The 21,987-nt window shown below is 37.5% G+C and overlaps 1 protein-coding gene across 1 annotated transcript; it reads left to right on the plus strand.

Annotated features, from left to right (window-relative positions):
• The first annotated feature begins 7,653 nt into the window (after nt 1–7,653).
• Nucleotides 7,654–21,336, plus strand: LOC108462438 (uncharacterized). The gene is made up of 3 exons (XM_017762384.1): nt 7,654–7,755; nt 7,869–8,084; nt 20,572–21,336. The coding sequence occupies exons 1-3, from the start codon at nt 7,654–7,656 to the stop codon at nt 21,334–21,336; spliced, it is 1,083 nt and encodes a 360-aa protein (XP_017617873.1).
• The last annotated feature ends 651 nt before the right edge of the window (nt 21,337–21,987 follow it).

A 21,987-nucleotide genomic window follows, 5' to 3' on the forward strand; every position in this document is an offset into this window, starting at 1 on the left:
AAAATAGGATCTCTTAGATTTGGAGTCAAAGAAAGTTATGTATGTGTAATTTAAGGACCATAATCCTAATATATAACTTTTGCACGTTAACTTTAGATTCTAATTAGCCCAATAATTAATTAGAAAATAATTACTAGAGTATCTACACATATTTGACCCATATTTTATTTAATAATTGAGCCCAACAAGTATTAACCAAATTAGATCACTTATAATTTGGGTTAACATTATACGATAGTAAATAATAATATATAATTATTCTTATTATACATGTGATGTTCATATTATCTAACAATTATATTATAATTTCCTTATAATTAGATCTTATTATATATAACCTTATATGTTGAAAATCTTACCATCATATCCAAAAGGTATTATGAACAATCTCATCTACTAAATATGTTAGCATAGAATGAATGTGACTTCCGTTACATATATCATAACTAAATTCATCCCTAATCATGTGTATTAACACAACCAAATGACATAAATCAAATATGGATGTGTAGCACGGAAATTACATGCAATGTGATCATATTATAAATTTTTAATTGTTACAATATTTTGAAGTAGAATCTTTCCTTCTTCAAAGATATCTCGCAAAGTGGTTCCTTATGACAATGTGTTTGGTTCTTGAATGGTAAACTTGATTTTTCACTAAATGAATAGCACTTTGGTTGTCACAATAAAACTTAATGCAACTTTGAATAATTCCTAAATCTTCCAATAGCCCATTATGCCAAACAACCGGTTTAACGTCTTATAAAACTGCCATATGCTTTGCCTTTTGTCGATAAAGCTATTGTATATTGTAAGGTAAATTTTTAACTTACCAAGTGTTGTGGACATCGGGTAATATCCCACATAGTTTTAGCTAATACCAAACTCTAATATCAAATAGGGAGCACCAATACCAAATTGAAACTACCAAAACACAATGAATTTACTTGACAAATAATTGTTAAATATTAAAATGGCTAGAAAAATCAATAGATGCAAATAAAGTAAATAAAGGAGTGATTACGAGGTTTATCAAATTACCTACTGTAGAAGCCCAAATTGCCCGGGCCCGATTATATCAAAACCCAACCAAACCTCTAAACCTACTAAAACCCTTAACCCATGACCCATTTACATCTACCCAAACCCATTACAAAACCCAAATATTAAACCCAATTCAAAAGCCCATTAAGCCCCCCCCAAAAAAACTAACCCAAAAAAAAAAAAAAAGAAAAACCTAACCCCCCCCAAAAAAACTAAGAAACCCTAGCCACCTAGCCACTTTCCCACTTGCCCCATTTTTCTTCCCATTTTTGATATCCATTGTCTACCACCACCACCTACAAAATAGAAAAAGAAATAATAGAAAATCATGTAAAAGATGGCTATAAAAAGCCATTCAAAATCATGTAAGGGGGGATTTTAGAAGGATTGAAAAAAAAAACACAAAAATCCCTTCAAATTTTAAACACAAAAGAAACATCAATAAAAAGGTTGCATCTTTTTCTTTTTCCTCTTCTTTCAATCTTTTTTTTCTTTTTTGTGTTGTTTTTTTCTTTCTTTATATATATATATATTGTTAAAAAATTTATTTTTCCCGCCATCACCACTTGGTGGTCGGTGATGGTCGACGATGGCGGTATGACCGACGATCGACCGTGACTAGCCCCTCTTGGCCGGATTTCCTTTCCCCCCTCCCTTCTCTCTTCTTTCCCCTTCTTTTTTAGGTATTTTATATATATTATGTATATATTTTTAATGCCATTAGTTATATATTTCTTATGTATATATTCTTAAATACTATTATATACATATATATATTTTAAATACCATATTGTGTATATATTATTATTACAAATTATTACTATCGCTAGTATTATTATAACTATTATTATATTAGTGTATATTTTATGTACATATGTATATATATATATATTTTGCACATATCATTATTTTATATTATTGTTGTAAATTTTTATGTATATATTTTTATGTACGCTTCCTAATATTTTCTTTTATTGTAGATATTATTATTATTATTATTATTATTACATACTTTTATTATATGCATATATATATATATATATGTATTTTTATGTACATATTATTATTTTATATTATTATTACCAAATATATCATTTTTCCTATTTTATTATTAGTACATGATTTGTTTTTATTTTATAAATATCATTATTATTGCTATTCTAATATTCTAGTATTCCATGTTAATATTTTTCATTAATGATATCATTTTTTTTCGTCCTTTATCTATTTTTAATTTCTCACTTTAGGAATATTTTTCTCATGTTTTAATTAATTTCAAAAATAAGGCAATATATTGATTTAATATTAAGCCATCGATTTCATCGCTATGTTGGGTGAAATTAAATCGGCTTGTGTTAAAAAAGGACACCCTTTCTAAAAAAATCGAAAACTAAAATTCTCATTTTTCAATCGGATCACGATTAAATATTATATTGAACTCGTATTTTTGAAAATCAAGTCAACAAATGTTTATGAGATACCAATTTTGGGCGTCGCGAGGGTGCTAATACCTTCCTCGCACGTAACTGACTCCCGAACCCCAATTTTGCTCTGAATTTTCACGTAGACCTAAATTTGGCCTTCTTTTTGTTTTAAAATAATTTTATTAGGTGTCCGATCACACCTATAAAAAAGGATCGGTGGCGACTCCCTTTGCTAATAAAATCAAAAGGTGGTTTTCAAATGTTTAATAAATCGCCACAATTAGCGACCAATCGAAACTAAATTTTTTTACGTCGCATACATTGGCGACTCCATCGGGACCTCCATTTTGAGAGTCGAGTTGAATTAAACGCGTGTTGTCAAAATTTTCAAATTTCCGTGTTCAAATTAATATTTAATCATGATCCTTAAGTTTTGTTTTCAAAAAATCATACATACGTATCTCCTAATTTGTTTTATCTTTCGCTTTAGTTTTGTAGTTTTAAAATAAATGGAAGGATTGCAAGTTTCTCCCACACACCGTGCACTTGCATTTTGCATAACATAAGCTCTCTACCCGGCTCGTCCGCTTAAGTGAAAGTAAACGCTATGCCTTCGTGAGTTAACTCGTCCCTCCGACAAAGCTAGTGAATACTTTCGGTTACATATGACTTATGCTTTCGTGAGTTAACTTGTCCTCCGCATAGGCATAAGTAAATGTAATCCTCGAATTGAACTCGTGAGCTGTGATGGGTTATGACCGAGGCTTCGTGCTAATCTTAGTAGATGATAGTACGAGCAATTCGAGTTCTGTCTAGAACCAAAACCGCATATAGTGAACCATACGAGCCACCCAACTAGAGCCATGCCGAACCTCCGCTCGCTTAGTAGTCACCAAATAAGTACACGGAAAAGCACATCTTACCTTCTATTTCTTTTACATTTGTGCTTTCTAAGCAAGGGAATCGAGTCCACTGGACCAAGTAGCTTAATTTGTTAGATTTTCCACAGTTTTTCTCTGTTTATATGTGTTGCGCTAACCAAGGTCGTTTGTCTGTATTTTTATTTTTCATCATGCATCGAAGGCATCTTGTTAGGAAGGTGTTGATTAGAGATTGGTTGCCAAAAACGGGTTTCTAATGGAGGAGTCAATTATACGAGTGACTGAAATGTTGTGTAATACTCCTTTGATTAAGGAAATGCCTAAATAGGGGCTATCTTGAAATTAACACCAAATTTTTGCATATTCATTCATGACTGACATTCATTTGACATTCATGCATTCATTCATACATTGCATATCCCATACTCGGTCGTGAAGATAAAATATATAATTCAAGTTGTAATACCACAAGATCGGAACCACGTCATCCAGATAAAACGCTACCGACAAGCTAGAGTAATGGAGGCTGAATTCAATGAGAGAATTGAAAGGATGGAAAGGGCTCAAAAGGAATTACAAGAGCAACCGCCAAATCGTAATAAGAAACGAGAGACCTAATGGTGAGATCTCGAGAGGAATCACTCGAGCAAAGAGATCGATGGCCAAAATGATGGAGATGATGACAACTTTGGCCAAAGGAAAAGGACCCGTGTAGAACCCCGATGTTATGGAACCTCAGTCAAGAATTCACCACGATCAGGATCCACTCTATCCCCCGGGATTCACTCCACCACCCGCATATACAACACAAAGAGGGCATACTCAAGGGGAACCCACAGTCTTGGAACAACGACCTATGCCACCGCTCCACCCACTAACTGGGCAAGGAATATTCGTGTTCAACCCAGGGCAAGCCCCGCGATCCACTAGTTCCAGATCCGGACGACCCAACAGAGGTAGCCAAGTTGAAATTGGATAATCATGATACAAAATATAGAAGTCTAGAGGAAAGACTCAAAGCAATAGAAGGCATCAAGTCTTCTCCGCACTAGGTGCCAAAGAACTCGCTTTGGTACTGATCTAATCTTGCCTCAAATTCAAGGCGCTGATTTTGAAAAGTATGATGGGACAAGGTGCCCAAAAGCACATCTCATCATGTTCTGTCGAAAAATGACCGGCTATGTGAACGAGGATAAGCTACTTATACATTGCTTTCAAGATAGTCTAACAGGGTCAGCTCTTCGGTGGTACAACCAACTCAGTAGAGAAAAGATTCGGTCCTGGAAGGACTTGGCGTCGGCATTTTGTGAGCAGTACAAGCATGTGTCGGATATGGTGCCAGACCGGATGACCTTACAAATGATGGAGAAAAAGCCATCGAAACCTTCGACAAGATATCTGCAGAGATGGAGAGACGTCATGCCCAAGTGGAACCCCCACTAACAAAAACAGAGATAACTGTTCTCTTTATCAACACCTTAAAGGCGCCATTTTATGACAAATTAGTGGGAAGTGCCACGAAAGAGTTTATGGATATTGTAATATCCGTGAGCTCATAGAGAATGCCGTCAAGAGCGGTAGAATGGAAGGCTCGGAAGGTTCAAAAAGGGCAGCACCTATGAAGAAGAAAGAACCAGAAGCCCACATGGTGGGAATGGGAAGCCGTTATGCCTCTAATCCATATCCGAACCAACCCCGACCTCGAAATTATCCACCTTCAAATTTCTATTATCCTCCTCAAAACCCTTACTACCAAGCACCACCTCCTTCCTATCCCGTTTACGCCACGAACAACCAAAGACCCATCACCTCATTCCCACAAAACACTATACCCGCTCAAAGCCAACCCAGAAATGAACCAAGACCAGCAAGACCCAATCCCGAGAGACAGCAATTCACCCCTATTCCTGTGTCGTACGGGGAACTGTACCCAAAACTTCTGGAGAAGCAATTAATATCTCTCCTGTAATGCCCCCACGCCCAAGACCATCGCCGGAGTCGAGTATAAGGTGTTACTAAGTTTAATTTAACATATTTAGAACTTTGGATTATTTATTTCTACATTCACAGCTTTTAAGCTATTTGCATCACAGTCACAAGAAAAATCATATCTCGAGTTACGAAACTCAAAATCAAGATCCGTAAATTTTTCCTGAATCTAGACTCATATACCTATCTACTAATTTTTTTCTAGAATTTTTGGTTGGGCCAATTAGTACAGTTTATTAGTTAAAGTTACCCCTGTTTCAGGACTTGACTGGTCTGACCTCTGTTTACTACGAACCATATTTCTCTTTGTAAAAAATTCATATGACTATGAGGTTTATTTCTCCTAAAACTAGACTCAATAAGGATTCTTAGAATATAAAGTACACCACCTAATTATATCTTTACAATTTATGGTGAATTTCTAAATTTGGAACAGGGGATTCAGAAACTGCTATGACCCTGTTTCACTAAAATTCAAATATCTTCTAACATATAGTTCCTTTACCTATTTCATTTGTTTCATGTGAAACTAGACATAATAATATTCAATTTTATATGTAATCCATCACCAAATTCAATTGCTATGATTTTTAGTAAATTTTCAGACTCGCGTCAGTGTTGCTGCAGTATTCTGTTTATGGCAAAGTTCATCCCTCTTATGAGTTTTTATGCACTAAGTATCTTAATAATTTTCCTTAACATCAAACATAATCTAAACTTACCATTTTCATAATTTATCATTATCAAATATTTTCTCAACCATTCTGTCATCATATCATAAGATCATTTACACAAAATAAGTATATTGCTATACATGCCATGCTTAAATTTACAAGCCATTTACCAAAAATCTTCCGGATAGTGTGACTGAGCCTTTGACCTATCCCGACTCCTGAACTGGCTTGTCCAAAACTACAATGAGTAAGAAGGAGGGAGTAAGCATAAATGCTTAGTAAGTTCATATGTAAATAATAAATAACATAACAAACAATCAAACTAATCAACATTAGCATATATCATCAACACACTTATCACATTTTTAATCATTTTCATCATCTTATTACCTTATCGTGGTTGTAATCAACACTCAACCCGAGGGTTAAATACATACTTGTCCAAAATATCCATTTCTCATCACTTACCAATACGTCTCTTTTCATCTCGAGTATTCCTCCGTTTGAGTAAAACTTTACCCGTTGAACACATCGGAATATAATTGGGATACATGGATAATTTGCATATAAGTGCCACATATTCAATCAAGCAATCATGTAACCCGCCCATAAGCGAACTCGGACTCAACTCAACGAGCTCGGGCGTCGATCCATAAGTGAACTCAGACTCAACTCAACGAGTTCGGATGCCTAGTTACATCTCATGAACTCGGACTCAACTCAACGAGTTCGGACATTCGCATCCATAAGTGAACTCGGACTCAACTCAACGAGTTCGGATGCTCAACCATCCTAGTGACATGTCACTTGTATCCCAATCTATTCCTAAGGTTCAAACGGATTTTTCTAACACTTATCCTTGCCGCCTTCCGTAGAATGCCAAATCAATACTCGGTAACAATTATATTTAACAAGTAGCTCACATAATTTACATATTATTTGAAATTAACCACAAAGCATACATTTCATAATGAAATTCAGCATAACACATAATTAATATCAATAACTTAAAAATAACAATTATGCTACGAACTTACCTTGGTACCAAAATACAAAGATTTTGCAATTTAGTCCACAATCTTTTCTTTTCCTCGATTGAGGTCGATTCCACGTCTTTCTTGATTATGGAGCTTGGAAGCTTGAAACAAACCCTAGCTATGGAGAACCCTTGAAATTTCGGCCTAATGAAGAAGATGGACAAAAATTGGCTTTTAATTTTGTTTTTAATTCATTTTAATAACTGAATGACCAAAATATCCTTACTACTAAACTTTCCAAAAATTCCTTCCATGTCCTAAATTTGTCCATGAACTTAAAATTGGTAAAATTGCTATTTAATACCTCCTCATTAATATTCCAAAACAATTTCATACTAAAAACTTCTAGAATGCAAGTTTTGCAACTTATTCGATTTAAGCACTTTAGGTATAGAATTTCATCATGAAATTTTCACACAATCATGCAATCATATCATAATCATCAAAATAATTATAAAATAATTATTTCTATCTCGGATTTGTGGTCACGAAACCACTATTCTGATTAGCCCCTAATTCGGGATATTACATCCCCATTACATGGCACCCCTTAAACCTCCATACCCGAAATGGTACGATCCAAATACTAGTTGTGCATACCATGCCGGAAACCAGGGGCACTCTATGGAAAACTGCCTGGCCTTCAAAAGGAGAGTTCAAGGACTTATCGATACGGGTATTCTGCGATTTGATGGCACTGGCGGTACATCCGGGAACCCATTCCCAAACCACGCCGAAAGGAATGTGAGCGCAGTAGGAGAGGAGGACAAACGACAAAGTAGAAGACGGGTTTCTGAAATAAGAACACCTCTGCAGAAAATCTGGGAGGTGCTAGTTGAAAAGGGTTCGCTTTGTCATCTTAACAGAGTATTCGAGGGAAGGAATACCAAAGATCCAAGTTTTTGCGAATTCCATAGTATTGAGGGGCACGATATTCAATCCTGTGAAGAGTTCAGGAGATTACTGCAAAATATGATGGACAATAAGGAGATTGGGATTTTTTATAAAGGCGAAGAGGCCAATGAGAAAGAAGTATGTACCTCCGACAATCAATCGTCAGGTTGTCCGTATAGCGCCGACCGACCGTTAATAATTTATTATGACGTGAAGAAAGAGCCAGTGAAGCTAAAAATGATAATCGAAGTAGCATCTCCTTTCCCTTATAAGAATAATAAAATAGTAACGTGGAGATACGATGTTAATATTGTCACACCGGAAGTTGGAAATTCCAAAGCCATAACTGAAGATGTGGGAGAGGTAGGTCATTTTACTCAAGTGGACGGTGCTATTCTAAAGAAATTGAACCAGTAAAGAAAAGTAGTGACTCAAGCAAAAGGGAAAGCGGTGATGCACGAAGTCGAAGTCGAGCAAGAAATTCCACCCGTGCAAGAAACTAAAAAGCCTGTGAACGAGGAAAAAGCTCAGGAATTCTTGAAATTTATCAAGCACAGTGAGTATAGTGTGGTGGAACAATTAAGCAAGCAGCCAACACGAATCTTAGTTTTATCTCTACTCTTAAATTCAGAGCCACACCGGAACGCTTTGCTGAAGGTGTTAAATCAAGCTTACGTAGCTAACAACATATCCGTTGAGAAGCTTGATAGGTGGGTTAACAATCTGAATGCGAACAATTTCATCTCTTTTAGTGATGATGAGATACCGCCAAATGGTAGAGGCTCGGTGAAAGCGCTGCATATCACGACTCGCTGCAAGGGCTACATAATACCAAACGTGCTCATCGATAATGGGTCAGCGTTAAATATTATGCCATTGGCCACGCTTTCCAGAATACAGATGGATTTGTGTAACACCCCATACCCGATACCGTTTCCAGAGTCAAACACGAGGTGTTAACGGACTTAATTCATTAATTAAACAGCTCATACAATTCATTTTAAAATTTCCAGACAAGCTGGCTAACTGCATCACAGTCGCTTTAAAAATCATATCTCGAGTTACGAAACTCGAAATCCAATTCCGTAAATTTTTCCTGAAACAAGACTCATATATATATCTACTAATTTTTTTCTAGAATTTTTGGTTGGGCCAATTAGTACAGTTTATTAGTTAAAGTCTCCCCTATTTCAGGGTTCAACTACTCTGACCTCTGTGTATTACGAATCAGATATCTCCTGTACAGAGCTTCAATGACTATGCCGTTTGTCTCTAATAAAACTAGACTCAATAAGGAATCTGTACATATAAAGCGTGATTTCTAATTATCTTTGTAAAATTTATGGTGAATTTCCAAAGTCAGAACAGGGGATCCAGAAATCGCTCTGGCCCTGTTTCACAAAAATTTAAACATCTCATAAAATATAGCTCATATACCTGTTTCGCTTATTCCATATGAAAATAGACTCATCAAGCTTCGATTCCATAACTTATTCATTATTTAATTCCATTTCTACTATTTTTAGTGATTTTTCAAACTCACGTCACTGCTGCTGTCTGAATCTATTTTATGGTAAATTTTACCTATTTCATGGTTTCCATGGATTAGCTAGCAATTTGACATACATAATACCAAATATGATCATGATTAGCCATTCCAATGGCTAATCATTACCAAGCATTTCTATCTCCATACCACTCAATAACCATATCATAAGACCATATATACAAAATGATTATAATGCTATACATGCCATACTCAAAATATACAAGCCATTATGCCAAGATGGTATACGGATAGTGTGAGCGTGCCTCCGACCGCTTCCGATTTCGAGCTGGCTTGTCAACACTACAAGGAATGAAAAGGAGGAGTAAGCATAAATGCTTAGTAAGCTCACATGCAAATAGCAAGTAACATAACCATATAAGCAAACATAAAACATCATTTGCATAATCATCACCAAGACATTCATATCACCTTTTCATTTATCATCTTACCATATTGTTGTTATATCGAAGTTTTCAACCCGAGGGTTAAGTACATACCTGTTCAAAGTATCCATTTCACAACACTTACCAATACGTCCCTTTCATCTTGAGTATTCCTCCATTTGAGTAGAACTTTACCCGTTGAACACATCGAATATAATTCGGATACATGGAAAGTTTGCACATAAGTGCCACATATGTAGCCAAGCTACCATGTAACCCGCCCATAAGTGAACTCGGACTCAACTCAACGAGCTCGGGCGTTCAGATCCATAAGTGAACTCGGACTCAACTCAACGAGTTCGATGCCTAGTTACATCTCACGAACTCGGACTCAACTCAACGAGTTCGGACGTCAGATCCATAAGTGAACTCTGACTCAACTTAACGAGTTCGGATGCCCAAATATCCCAGTGACATGTCACTTGTATCCTAATCCATTCCTAAGGTTCAACGGACCTTTTTCCCAATCATGTGTCTCAACCATCTTCTACGGAATGCCGATATCGATACTCGGTAGTATTTCATATTTTCCAAGTATATCATATAATTTGACATATTATCAAACAATTATCACAAGTATAATATTTCATAATAATTATCATATCATTTAAAAAACATTAAAACATTTAAAATAATAACTATGTTACCAACATTTACATATGAACTTACCTCGTATGCTAAAATGGCTATTTTACCATTTCGTCCACAACTTGGTATTTTCCCCATTTTAGCCCGAATTTCAGTTTTCCTTGCTCTATCATTTAAAATATAGTCTAATTAGGACTCACATTATTCAAATTGACCCAAAATCATATTTTGGAAAAATTACAATTTTGCCCCTAAACTTTTGCATATTTACACTTTTGCCCCAAAGCTCGTAAATTAAAATTCAGCCTATTTTCTTATGTTTTATGACATGCTGATCATTTTTCCTTCTATGGCAACATCAAATTCTCACTCTAACATGTACTTATGACTATTAGGTATTTTTACCGATTAAGCCCTTTTGCTCGTTTTCACTTAAAACCGAGTAGCACAAGTTGTCTAACATAATTTAAAACCTCATATTCTATCATAAAACACCAAAATACACAAATTTCACCTATGGGTATTTTTGTCCATCCATGTCCAATTTTTGTCCATAGACTCAGAAATTGGTAAAATTACTCTTTAAGGACCTCTAATTAATAATCTAATTCAATTTTATGCAAAATACTTCTAGAACACAAGTTTTGCAATTTATTCAATTTAGTCCCAAATTTCAAATTAAGCACTTTATGCATAAAATTTCTTCACGAAATTTTCACACAATCATGCAATCATATCATAGACCTTAAAATAATCATAAAATAATTATTTATATCTCGGATTTTGTGGTCACGAAACCACTATTCCGACTAGGCCCAAAATCAGGATATTACAATTTGTCCTACTTAAGACCCTGTCATTCCACGGTAAGGGCATTTGACGGGACAAGGCGAGAAGTTATGGGAAAGATTGAGATCCCTCTGGAGGTGGGCCCTTACATTTATGATGTCGAGTTCCAAGTCATGGACATTACACCATCTTATAACTGCCTTTTGGGAAGATCCTGGATCCATTCTGCTGGAGCAGTCCCATCATCCCTCCATCAAAAGGTGAAATTTATCATGAACGGTTGTTTGGTCACTGTCGAGGGAGAAGAAGACATTGTCGCATCTGTCTCTGCCGATGCACCGTACTTGGAAGTGAACAAAGACGTATTGGAATGTTCCTTCCGATCCCTTGAATTCGTCAATGCCACTTTTGTTGTTGAGGGAAACAGAATTTCAGTGCCAAAACTGTCGAGAAATACTAGAATGGGTGTCAAATTGACCGTAGGAAAGGGAGCTCGAGCGAGAAGAGGTTTAGGGAGATATCTGCAAGGAATAGTCAGGGCTTTAAAGCTAGTGCACCACAAAGCCCGATACGGTTTGGGGTTCCAGCCAGACATGCGTCAAAGAAGAAGACAGTGGAAGAAAGATCAGGAAAGAAGGATCGCAAGAACTTTGGGCCGAGAACCAAAATGGGAGCCCATAGAATACCCTCCTTTGTCAAAAACATTTACATCTGCGGGAATGATATGCCCTGGACAAGATGATCCACGAAACATGTCAAGTTAATTGAAAGGGTTTTCGTAATGTCAAGATAAATGTCATTGACAAAGGGGTGGTGCAAGTAAAGATGTCTCGAGGATACGCCTTGCCCTCCCGGTTTCATGATGAACAATTGACCGCCGATGAGCTTCTTGTAGTTTATAAGTCTTCTGAGTAATGCTAAACATTAACCTTCTATTATGTCCTTAGATATAATAGAATTCTTTTGTAAGAGCTTGCATTCGCTCTTTATCATTTAAATGAATATCAATGAAGATGCATTTTGTCACGATTTTTCGCATTATCACTAATTTCATAATCATTTTCTCATTTCATAGCCTATCCTTACATTTGCCTCATTGCCATGACATAACATTTTGTTTGTTGTTTCCAATACTTGGATGTCCCTCTATAGCTTCCTTTTCCATTCAACTTTCAGGTGCTCAGATATTGACGACATGAATAAGCCCGTCACGAATCTTGAAATTGATTTTGAGAAGGCTGTTTGCTTAGGAGAATTTGAAGCCAAAGAAAATGCTGAAGATTACGTATCGTCTCCTGAATTGTTAAGAATGGTGGAACAAGAGGATAAACAGATTTTGCCTCATGAAGAATCTGTGGAAGCAATAAATTTGGGCACTGAAGAGAGGAAACAAAAAGTGAAGATTGGGAATTCTATTTCAGAGAGTACCAGGCATAATTTGATCACTTTACTCCACGAATACAAAGATGTTTTTGCATGGTCATACCAGGACATGCCAAGGCTAGATGAAGATTTAGTGGTCCATAAGCTCCCATTAAATCCAGAATGCAAGCCCATCCAGCAAAAATTAAGACGGATGAGACTCAAAATGCTGTTGAAAATAAAAGAGGAAGTCAAGAAGTAATTAGATGCTGGCTTCCTACAAGCCTCCAAATATCCAGAATGGGTGGCTAACATAGTCCCAGTACCAAAGAAAGATGGCAAAGTACGAATGTGCGTGGATTACCTGACCTGAACCGAGCAAGCCCAAAAGATAATTTTCCCTTGCCATATATTGATACGTTGGTGGACAACACAGCAAAACATTCATTGTTTTCTTTCATGGATGGATTCTCGGGGTATAATCAGATCAAGATGGCCCTTGAGGATATGGAGAAAACTACCTTCATAACAATGTAGGGAACGTTCTGCTACAAGGTGATGCCATTCGGGTTAAAGAATGCTGGGGCAACATATCAGAGGGCTATGGTGACATTATTCCATGACATGATGCATAAAGAAAAATGCTTGAAGAGGTCTATGTCGACGATATGATTGCTAAATCCCGAGGGGAAGAAGAGCATGTAGTGAACCTGAAGAAGTTGTTCGACAGACTGAGAAAGTTCCAGCTAAAGCTCAATCCGGCCAAATGTACGTTTGGAGCTACCTCAGGAAAATTGCTTGGTTTCATTGTCAGTGAGAGAGGTATTGAAGTTGATCCAGATAAAATAAAAGCCATTCAAGAGTTACCACCTCCGCGGATAAAACAGTATTTGTCTAGTCCTCCAGTACTAGTACCGCCAACTGCGGGAAGACCATTAATTTTGTATCTGACAGTGTTCAAAAATTCAATGGGTTGCGTACTGGGGCAACATGACGAGTCAGGAAAGAAAGAAAAGGCGATCTGCTACCTCAGTAAAAAGTTCACTGAATATGAGGCAAAGTATTCATCCATTGAAAAATATTGTTGCGCTCTGGTTTGGATAGCTCGGAGACTCAGGCAATACATGTTGTATCATACGACATGGTTAATTTCAAAGCTAGATCCAATAAAGTACATGATGGAATCACCTGCACTCTCAGGAAGAATGGCACGGTGGCAGATCTTACTATCAGAGTACGACATCGTCTATGTGAGTCAAAAGTTAATAAAAGGAAGCGCAATAGCTGACTTTTTGGCGACCCGAACAATGGATGAATATGAGCCATTGAGATTTGAGTTCCCAGATGAAGACTTGATGTGCATTACGAAAAAAGAATGCGAGTCACCAAAAGAGAAGTCATGGAAGATGAGCTTTGATGGTGCATCAAACGCATTAGGGTAGGGGATTGGAGCAGTCTTAATATCCCCAGAAGGGAATCATTACCCACTCACTGCCAGGCTGAATTTCTTCTGTACCAATAACATAGCGGAATATGAGGCATGTATCATGGGACTCGTGCGACTATTGAACGAAACATCAAGCTTTAGAGGTATACGGAGACTCACCTTGGTGATTTACCAAACCGTGGAGATTGGAAAGTGAGAGACTCAAATCGGTTAAATACAGAGATCTAGTGGCGAGTTGATTAAAGAATTCAAGAAATAACTTTTAATTACCTCCCACGAGAAGAAAACCAATTGGTGATGCCTTGGCCACTTTGGCTTCAATGTTCAAAGCAAACGGAAATGAAATAATGCCTCTTCAAATGAGCATATATGAAGCCCCGCACATTGTTTCAAAGATCGAGAAAGAGATGATGGACGGCCATGGTTCCATGATGTCTTAGAATATATCAAGAATCAAAAGTATCCCGAACAAGCAAACGAGAACGACAAAAGAACAATCAGAAGAATGGCAGCAGGATTCGTTCTTGATGGGGACATCCTGTACAAAAGAGGAAAAGATCAGATGCTTTTGAGATGTGTGGATGATGTTGAAGCCAGAAAAATACTTGAAGAGGTCCATGAGGAAATTTGCGGAACGCATGCCAATGGTTTCACTATGGCTAGGAAGATTATGAGACTCGGATATTACTGGCTGACGATGGAAAGCGACTACATTAATTTCGCACGAAAATGCCACAAATGTCAAATTTATGGTGATAAAATTCATGTAGCCCATTTGCCCCTTCACGTCATGACTTCTCCGTGGCCTTTTTCTATGTGGGGCATGGATGTTATAGGGCCAATTTCTCCAAAAGCTTCTAATGGACACCGATTTATTTTTGTGGTCATTGATTACTTCACAAAATGGATAGAAGCCGCTTCGTTTGCCAATGTAACTAAGACTACAGTTTGCAGGTTTTTGAAGAAGGAAATCATTTGTTGATATGGTTTGCCTGAAAGAATCATTTCAGATAACGCCATAAATCTGAATAACAAGATGATGAAGGAAGTATGCGAGCAATTCCAAATAAAGCATCATAACTCCTCACCCTATCGCCCAAAGATGAACGGGGCTGTTGAAGCAGCCAATAAAAATATTAAGAGGATCATTGGGAAAATGACTGAGACATTTAAAGATTGGCACGAGAAGCTTCCATTTACTTTGTTTGCATATCGCACATCTGTATGAACATCTACGGGAGCAACTCCTCTCTCTCTGGTTTATGGAATGGAAGCTGTGCTACCTATCGAGGTTGAGATCCCTTCTCTACGAGTCTTAATGGAATCAAAGTTAGAAGAAGCAGAATGGGTACAAGCTCGATATGATCAGCTGAACCTCATTGAAGAAAAGCAACTCAGGACAATTTGTCACGGGTAGATGTACCAAAAAAGAATGATCGCAGCCCATGACAAGAAGGTACGACCAAGAGAATTCCATGAAGGAGAACTCGTGCTGAGAAAAATTCTCCCAATACAAAAAGATTTGCGAGGGAAATGGGCACCAAACTAGGAAGGACCGTACGTCATAAAGAAGGCATTCTCAGGAGGAGTTTTGATCCTTACCGAGATGGATGGGAAAGAAGTGTTGAATCCAGTGAACTCAGATGCTGTGAAGAAATATTATGCTTAAGATGAAAACCCGAAAAGGGCATCTTAAAAAAAAAAAGGATCAAGGCGAAAACCCGAAAAGGGCGTCTTGATTAGTACAAAAAGATTAGGATGAAAACCCGAGAGGGTGTCCTAATGAAACAAACCTGGCGGTCGAACGATAGGTCAAGCAGTGAGGCTACAGTATTTGAAGCATTTCTGAAAGCTCGAAATCTTCTACGCAAGAAGCCGCCCTCGAAAAGATTTTTGATTGAGGAACGAGGAAGAGTTCATGTGTTGAATATCTAGAGCATTTGTATCCGTTGAATACGATCCTTTCTTTCTTTTTGACATTTTTTACTTTCATTGGTTAACTTGCTTTGTTTGCCACATTTGAAATAGATGAATATGAAATATCATTTTTGTCCCTATCGACCTTTTTCATGCATCTCATTATGTGTTTATTTACATGATAAATGGTGAAATGACATACTCTAAACAAAAGAAATGTTAAGCATTACCTGGATGAAAATTTGATAAGCACAAGAGTCTCAAAGTAAGAACAAAGTTCAATCGGGGGCAGAAGAGTGATATTTGAGAAACGTCGATTACTTGTGAAGCTTGAAGACAGGTATAAGGCCTGAAGAGAAAGTCGAGAATCAAAGTAATGAACACAGATCCTCAACAATCGTGGCTAAATAGACATCCGACAAACATGCTTAAGGAGCATTGCATAATCATGTAGGCATAAAAGCATTTAAGACAAACATGTGCATATCATGATAACATCATACATGGCATATACAGGTACCCCAGCAGAGCAAATAATCTTGAATGAGAGTCGCATTGAATCAAAGGAAAAGACACCCGAGTTCTACCAAAGGACAGGTTTTGGTATTTTGATGTTTTTAATTCATGCTTTTCAAGGGAAATCAACTCATATTGCGAGAGATGAGTTGAGCCTCAAGACACGTTGAGATATTTTTAATTTTTTGTTTTCAAAATCAACTCATATTACGAGAAGTGAGTTGAGCCTCGGGGCACACTGAGGTATTTTTAGTTTATGTTTTAAATTGACTCATATTGCGAGAGGTGAGTTAAGCCTTTTAATTTTTGTTTTTCAAAATCAACTCATATTGCTAGAAGTGAGTTGAGCCTCGGGGCATGCTGAGGTATTTTCAATTTTTGTGTTTTAATTTCAACTCATATTGCGAGAGGTGAGTTGAGCCTCAGGTCACGCTGAGGTATTTTCAATTTCTGTTTTCAATTTACGTTGTTCAAGAATCAACTCATATTGCGAGAGGTGGGTTGAACCTTTAATTTCTACTTTTTCAAAATCAACTCATATTGCGAGAGGTGAGTTGAGCCTCGTGTCACGCCGAGGTATTTTCAATTCTGTTTTCAATTTACGTTGTTCAAGAATCAACTCATATTGTAAAGGTGGGTTGAACCTTTTAATTTCTACTTTTTCAAAATCAGCTCATATTGCGAGAGGTGAGTTGAGCCTCAGGTCACGCTAAGGTATTTTCAATTTCTATTTTCAATTTACGTTGTTCAAGAATCAACTCATATTGCGAGAAGTGGGTTGAACCTTTTAATTTCTACTTTTTCAAAATCAGCTCATATTGCGAGAGGTGAGTTGAGCCTCAGGTCACGCTGAGGTATTTTCAATTTCTGTTTTCAATTTATGTTGTTCAAGAATCAACTCATATTATGAGAAGTGGGTTGAACCTTTTAATTTCTACTTTTTCAAAATCAGCTCATATTGCGAGAGGTGAGTTGAGCCTCAGGTCACGCTGAGGTATTTTCAATTTCTGTTGTTCAAGAATCAACTCATATTGCGAGAGGTGGGTTGAACCTTTTAATTTCTACTTTTTCAAAATCAGCTCATATTGTGAGAGGTGAGTTGAGCTTCGGTTCATATGCTAAGGTATTTTCAATTTCTGTCTTTCAAAAAAAAAATTCAACTCATATTGCGAGAAATGAGTTGAGCCTCAAGACACGTTGAGGTAATTTCAATTTTTGTTCAAAATGAGTTGAGCCTCAAGACACGCTGAGGTAATTTCAATTTCTGTTTTCAAAATTCAACTCATATTGCGAGAAATTAGTTGAGCCTCAAGACATGCTGAGGTACTTTCAATTTCTGTTTTTCAAAAAAAAAAAATCAACTCATATTGTGAGAAATGAGTTGAGCCTCAAGACATGCTGAGGTATTTTCAATTTCTATTTTTCAAAAAAATCAACTCATATTGCGAGAGGTGAGTTGAGCCTCAGGACACGCTGAGGTAATTTCAATTTCTATTGTCAAAAAAATCAACTCGTATTGTGAGAGGCGAGTTGAGCCTCGGTCACACGCCAAGGTATTTTCAATTTCCGTTTTTCAATTCCTGCCTTTCAAAAAAAAAATCAACTCATATTGTGAGAGGTGAGTTGAGCCTTGGCTCACGCGCTGAGCTATTTTCAATTTCTGTCTTTCAAAAAAAATCAACTCATATTGTGAGAGGTGAGTTGAGCTTCAGATCACACACTGAGGTATTTTTCAATTTATATTTTTCAAAAAATCAACTCACATTGAGAGATGTGAGTTGAGCCTCAGTCACATGTCGAGGTATTTTCAAAATCTATTTTCAGATTCTGTTTTCAAAAATCAACTCATATTATGAGAAGTGAGTTGAGCCTTGGCTCACGTCTTTGAGTTATTTTCATTTTTTTTTCCAAAAAATTCAACTCATATTGCGAGAGGTGAGTTGAGCTTTTTAATTTCTGCGAGAGTTGAGTTGGGTCTTTTAATTTATGTTTTTCAAAAATCAACTCATATTGCGAGAGGTAAGTTGAACCTTCATCACATATCGAGGTATTTTCAAAATCGCTTTTCAAGTTAAGTTTCAAAAATCAACTCATATTGCGAGAGGTGAGTTGAGCCTTGGCTCACGTCTTTGAGCTATTTTCAATTTCTTTTTTAATGTCATTTTAGAGAGTCAATTCATATTGCGAAAAATGAGTTGAGCTCGAGGATCACATGCCGAGTAGAGAATAAAGATTGAAGCTGAATGAAGACGTCGATTCGTCTCCTTAAAGTTGCAAGTGGAGTTGATCGAGGTATCGATCTTGCCTTTCCGAGTCGCAGAAGAAAAGACCACAAACCTTATCTCACCGAAGCGATAGAAGAGTAGATTGAAGTTGTAGATCTCACCTTTCGAAGTTACTGTGAAGTAGATCGAAGCCATACATTTCATATCCTTGAAGTTACATCGAATAAATTGAAGCTACAAGGCGATATCACAAGATGCGTGGAGTGAACCAAAGCTACAAGATGCGGTGGATGAAAAGGGACTAACTAAACAAGAAGAGTTCCAAAGCAAGTCAAGACCTAGCAAGACAGGGCAAATTTGGTCTTCCTTGAAAGTCTTTGCTCTATTATCGTTGCACGACAATGAGCAAAGAGGGGCAGCTGTAGAAGCCCAAATTGCCTATCGATCTAGTGGCTCTGCCACAAATATCTGATCTGGTGGCTTTGCCACATATATCTGTTCTGGTGGCTCTGCCACGATTATCTGTATCTGGTGACTCTGTCACATTATCTGTTCTGGCAGCCATGCTGCAAATTCTGTGGTGTGTAGCGGTTGGGTGGGTCGAGTTGTCCCCCCACATGGTGTAAGGTTGGTACGGGGGTGTATACGGTTGGATATGGTTGGGTTTCGCATAAACATGTAATATACATTACGTTACATTATGGGCCTATGGGCTTTATTCAATTCGCTCAGGCTAAGGCCAACTTATTCTATTTCGTGGTTTAAGCCGATATAGGCTATGGTTGGGTTAATTTACACACCGAGTTTCCCCAAACTCACCCCTTTTATTTTCATCCATGCGGTAATCCCCAACCATAGTGGGCTTGGAGTCGTGAGGGAATTTGAGTGGCCACATTGCTCGAAAGTTTGATTTTCTTCTGGTGAATTGGACATCCTTTTAATTACGTTTGAGGTTTTGGGCTTTTAAATGTAATAAGGCCCTTATTTATTTTTGGTGGTTTTTAATATGTATTACTAAGATAGGTAATACTTATTTTAACTGTTGAAATTGGATAGCTTTAGGACGCGTTTTCAAAAATAACAGTTGATTTCAAAATAACACGACAACAAGCAAAGCTTCCGCAATGAAAGTATTTTCCAAAATTAATCACTTTTCCTAAAAATGACTTAATCGAACCAGTTTCCTAAAAATATCCATGACGTTAAGGTGTGGCAATGGCGGTATGCATGTCTAGGATTGGATCTGAAGGGAGCTTGGTACTTAAGCAGTCCGATGGACTCACGAGCTCTTTTCCGGTTTCCTACCTGGTGCACAGCTTCCATTCACTTTAACCTATAATGAAATTATCTTTTAAAACACTAAATAAGTTTTTCTAGACAAATAATATAAAATGTTTTTAATGCATCGATGTGGCATGCCGGATTCGACCATAACGTCTGGGCCGGGTTTGGGGTGCTACAAGAACCGACCCGCATATAGCGAACCTTAAGAGTTATCATTGGGTGGAGTTATAATTGTCTTTTCTGTGCTTGTATTTTATCACTATTATTTGATACTAACTTCTGTTTTGTTTTGATTGTGTTTTGCATAACATTGCATACTAAAGGAGGTGTTGATTCGTATTCGATTACTAAGTTAGAAAGTTTGACATGGAGAATGAATTTCTTAATAAAGTTGAGGATAATGCAGCCGTCCGCGCATGGTCAGAGAAGTTGCAATCGGAGAGATAGCTTGGCAGAAGGATATACATCAGAGTTACAGGAATTCACTCGCGTCAATGTGGCATAGAATGAATTGCAAGAGTTGAGAGATATATGGGCTCGTTGGGATGAAGGAACCAAACAGTTGTTCTATCAGAGCTATGGTGACATATCTTACTTGCTAGATATTAAGGTGGACAAGCACCTGTTCCGAGTTATGGTTCAGTTTTGGAATTCTGCTTACAAGTGTTTCACTTTTGGGGAAGTGGATTTAGTACCTACCGTGGAGGAGTATACTGTTCTGCTCAGGTGTCCAAAAGTTCAAGTTAGAAAGACTTTTACCAGGGTTTTTAATGGTCAGACTTTCGCGAAGAAATTGATGAACATTTCAGGGATGAGTGAGCCTTGGGTCACTACTCGGATTCAACAAAAAGGAGATAGTAAATGTATCCTTTGGGAGAATTTGCGAGATTTGGTTCTAACACATCCGGATGAAAGAAAGAGGGTCGATATCTTCGTCTTAATCATCTGCGGATTGGTAATTTTTCCTAAGGCTTTAAGGCACGTGGATGAGGCAATCACTGACTTATTCGATCGTCTTGAGAAGGGAATCACACCTGTATTGGCAATATTGGTCGAGACGTTCAGATCCTTGAGCACGTGTCTGAAGATAGGAGAGGGGTGGTTTATTGGATGTGCACAACTATTGATGGTGTGGTTTCATGGGCCCTTTTGGAAGGTAGACAAGGTTTCTTATAAGGTCTTTTCTGAAGGTTATTCCCCATTAAAAGAGGAGGTAGCCATACAAAGGAGAGAGGATATCTCAGAAGAGATGTGGATGGAAATCCTCTAAAACCTCAAGGAGGGGGACACAAAGTGGGGAGCTTATTGGATGGTTCCTGATGAAATCATGTATCGATGTGGGAACTTTGACTAGGTGCCATTGTTAGAAATTTGGGGAGCTACCAGGTATACTCCATTGCTTGCATTAAGGCAATATAAATCGAGGCAGTTTGTACCCATGACTTACAGGTTTGCTTAGTGTGAATTCTCCTTTAAAGGTGACCACTATAAAAAAAAGGTTCGGAAACTATCTAATGCTTGGAAGCAAACTCGCTGGATGAAGAGGTTAGCTGTCGGTTCCATGGTGACTCCTGAATATAATGGATGGTTTAGGAAGAGGGTCAATGATAATGTTCCTAGGCCAAATTTGGAAGATACTAGACCTATAGTGGAACAATTACAAATCGCCCCGTCAGAGTTGGAAATTATAAAGCAAGACTTTGAGAAGAAGAGTTCTGAGCTTGGGAAAAAGATCGAACAATTGGAGGAAGAAAAGATGCATCTGAGATTAGATGTAGACGTTCAAAGATCAGAGGCTGAGAAATGGAGAAAAGGGAAAAGTAAGGCCGAAGAAGATCTAGACAGTTTGAAGACAGATTATAAGAAGTTATGCCTGTCTATAAGAACTGCGGGGTTAGGTAAAACTTCCGAACAATAGCGC

This window comes from Gossypium arboreum, chromosome 13 (assembly GCF_025698485.1).
Source record: "Gossypium arboreum isolate Shixiya-1 chromosome 13, ASM2569848v2, whole genome shotgun sequence".
Classification (NCBI taxonomy): domain Eukaryota; kingdom Viridiplantae; phylum Streptophyta; class Magnoliopsida; order Malvales; family Malvaceae; genus Gossypium; species Gossypium arboreum.

Excerpts from the sequence above, each read along its gene's own strand:
- LOC108462438 (XM_017762384.1), top strand. The coding sequence starts at position 7,654 with ATGCCGGAAACCAGGGGCACTCTATGGAAAACTGCCTGGCCTTCAAAA. Across the intron at positions 7,756-7,868 it reads GCGATTTGATGGCACTGGCG|AAAATCTGGGAGGTGCTAGT; the intron begins GTACATCCGGGA and ends ACACCTCTGCAG. Across the intron at positions 8,085-20,571 it reads AAGAGGCCAATGAGAAAGAA|AATGAATTGCAAGAGTTGAG; the intron begins GTATGTACCTCC and ends AATGTGGCATAG.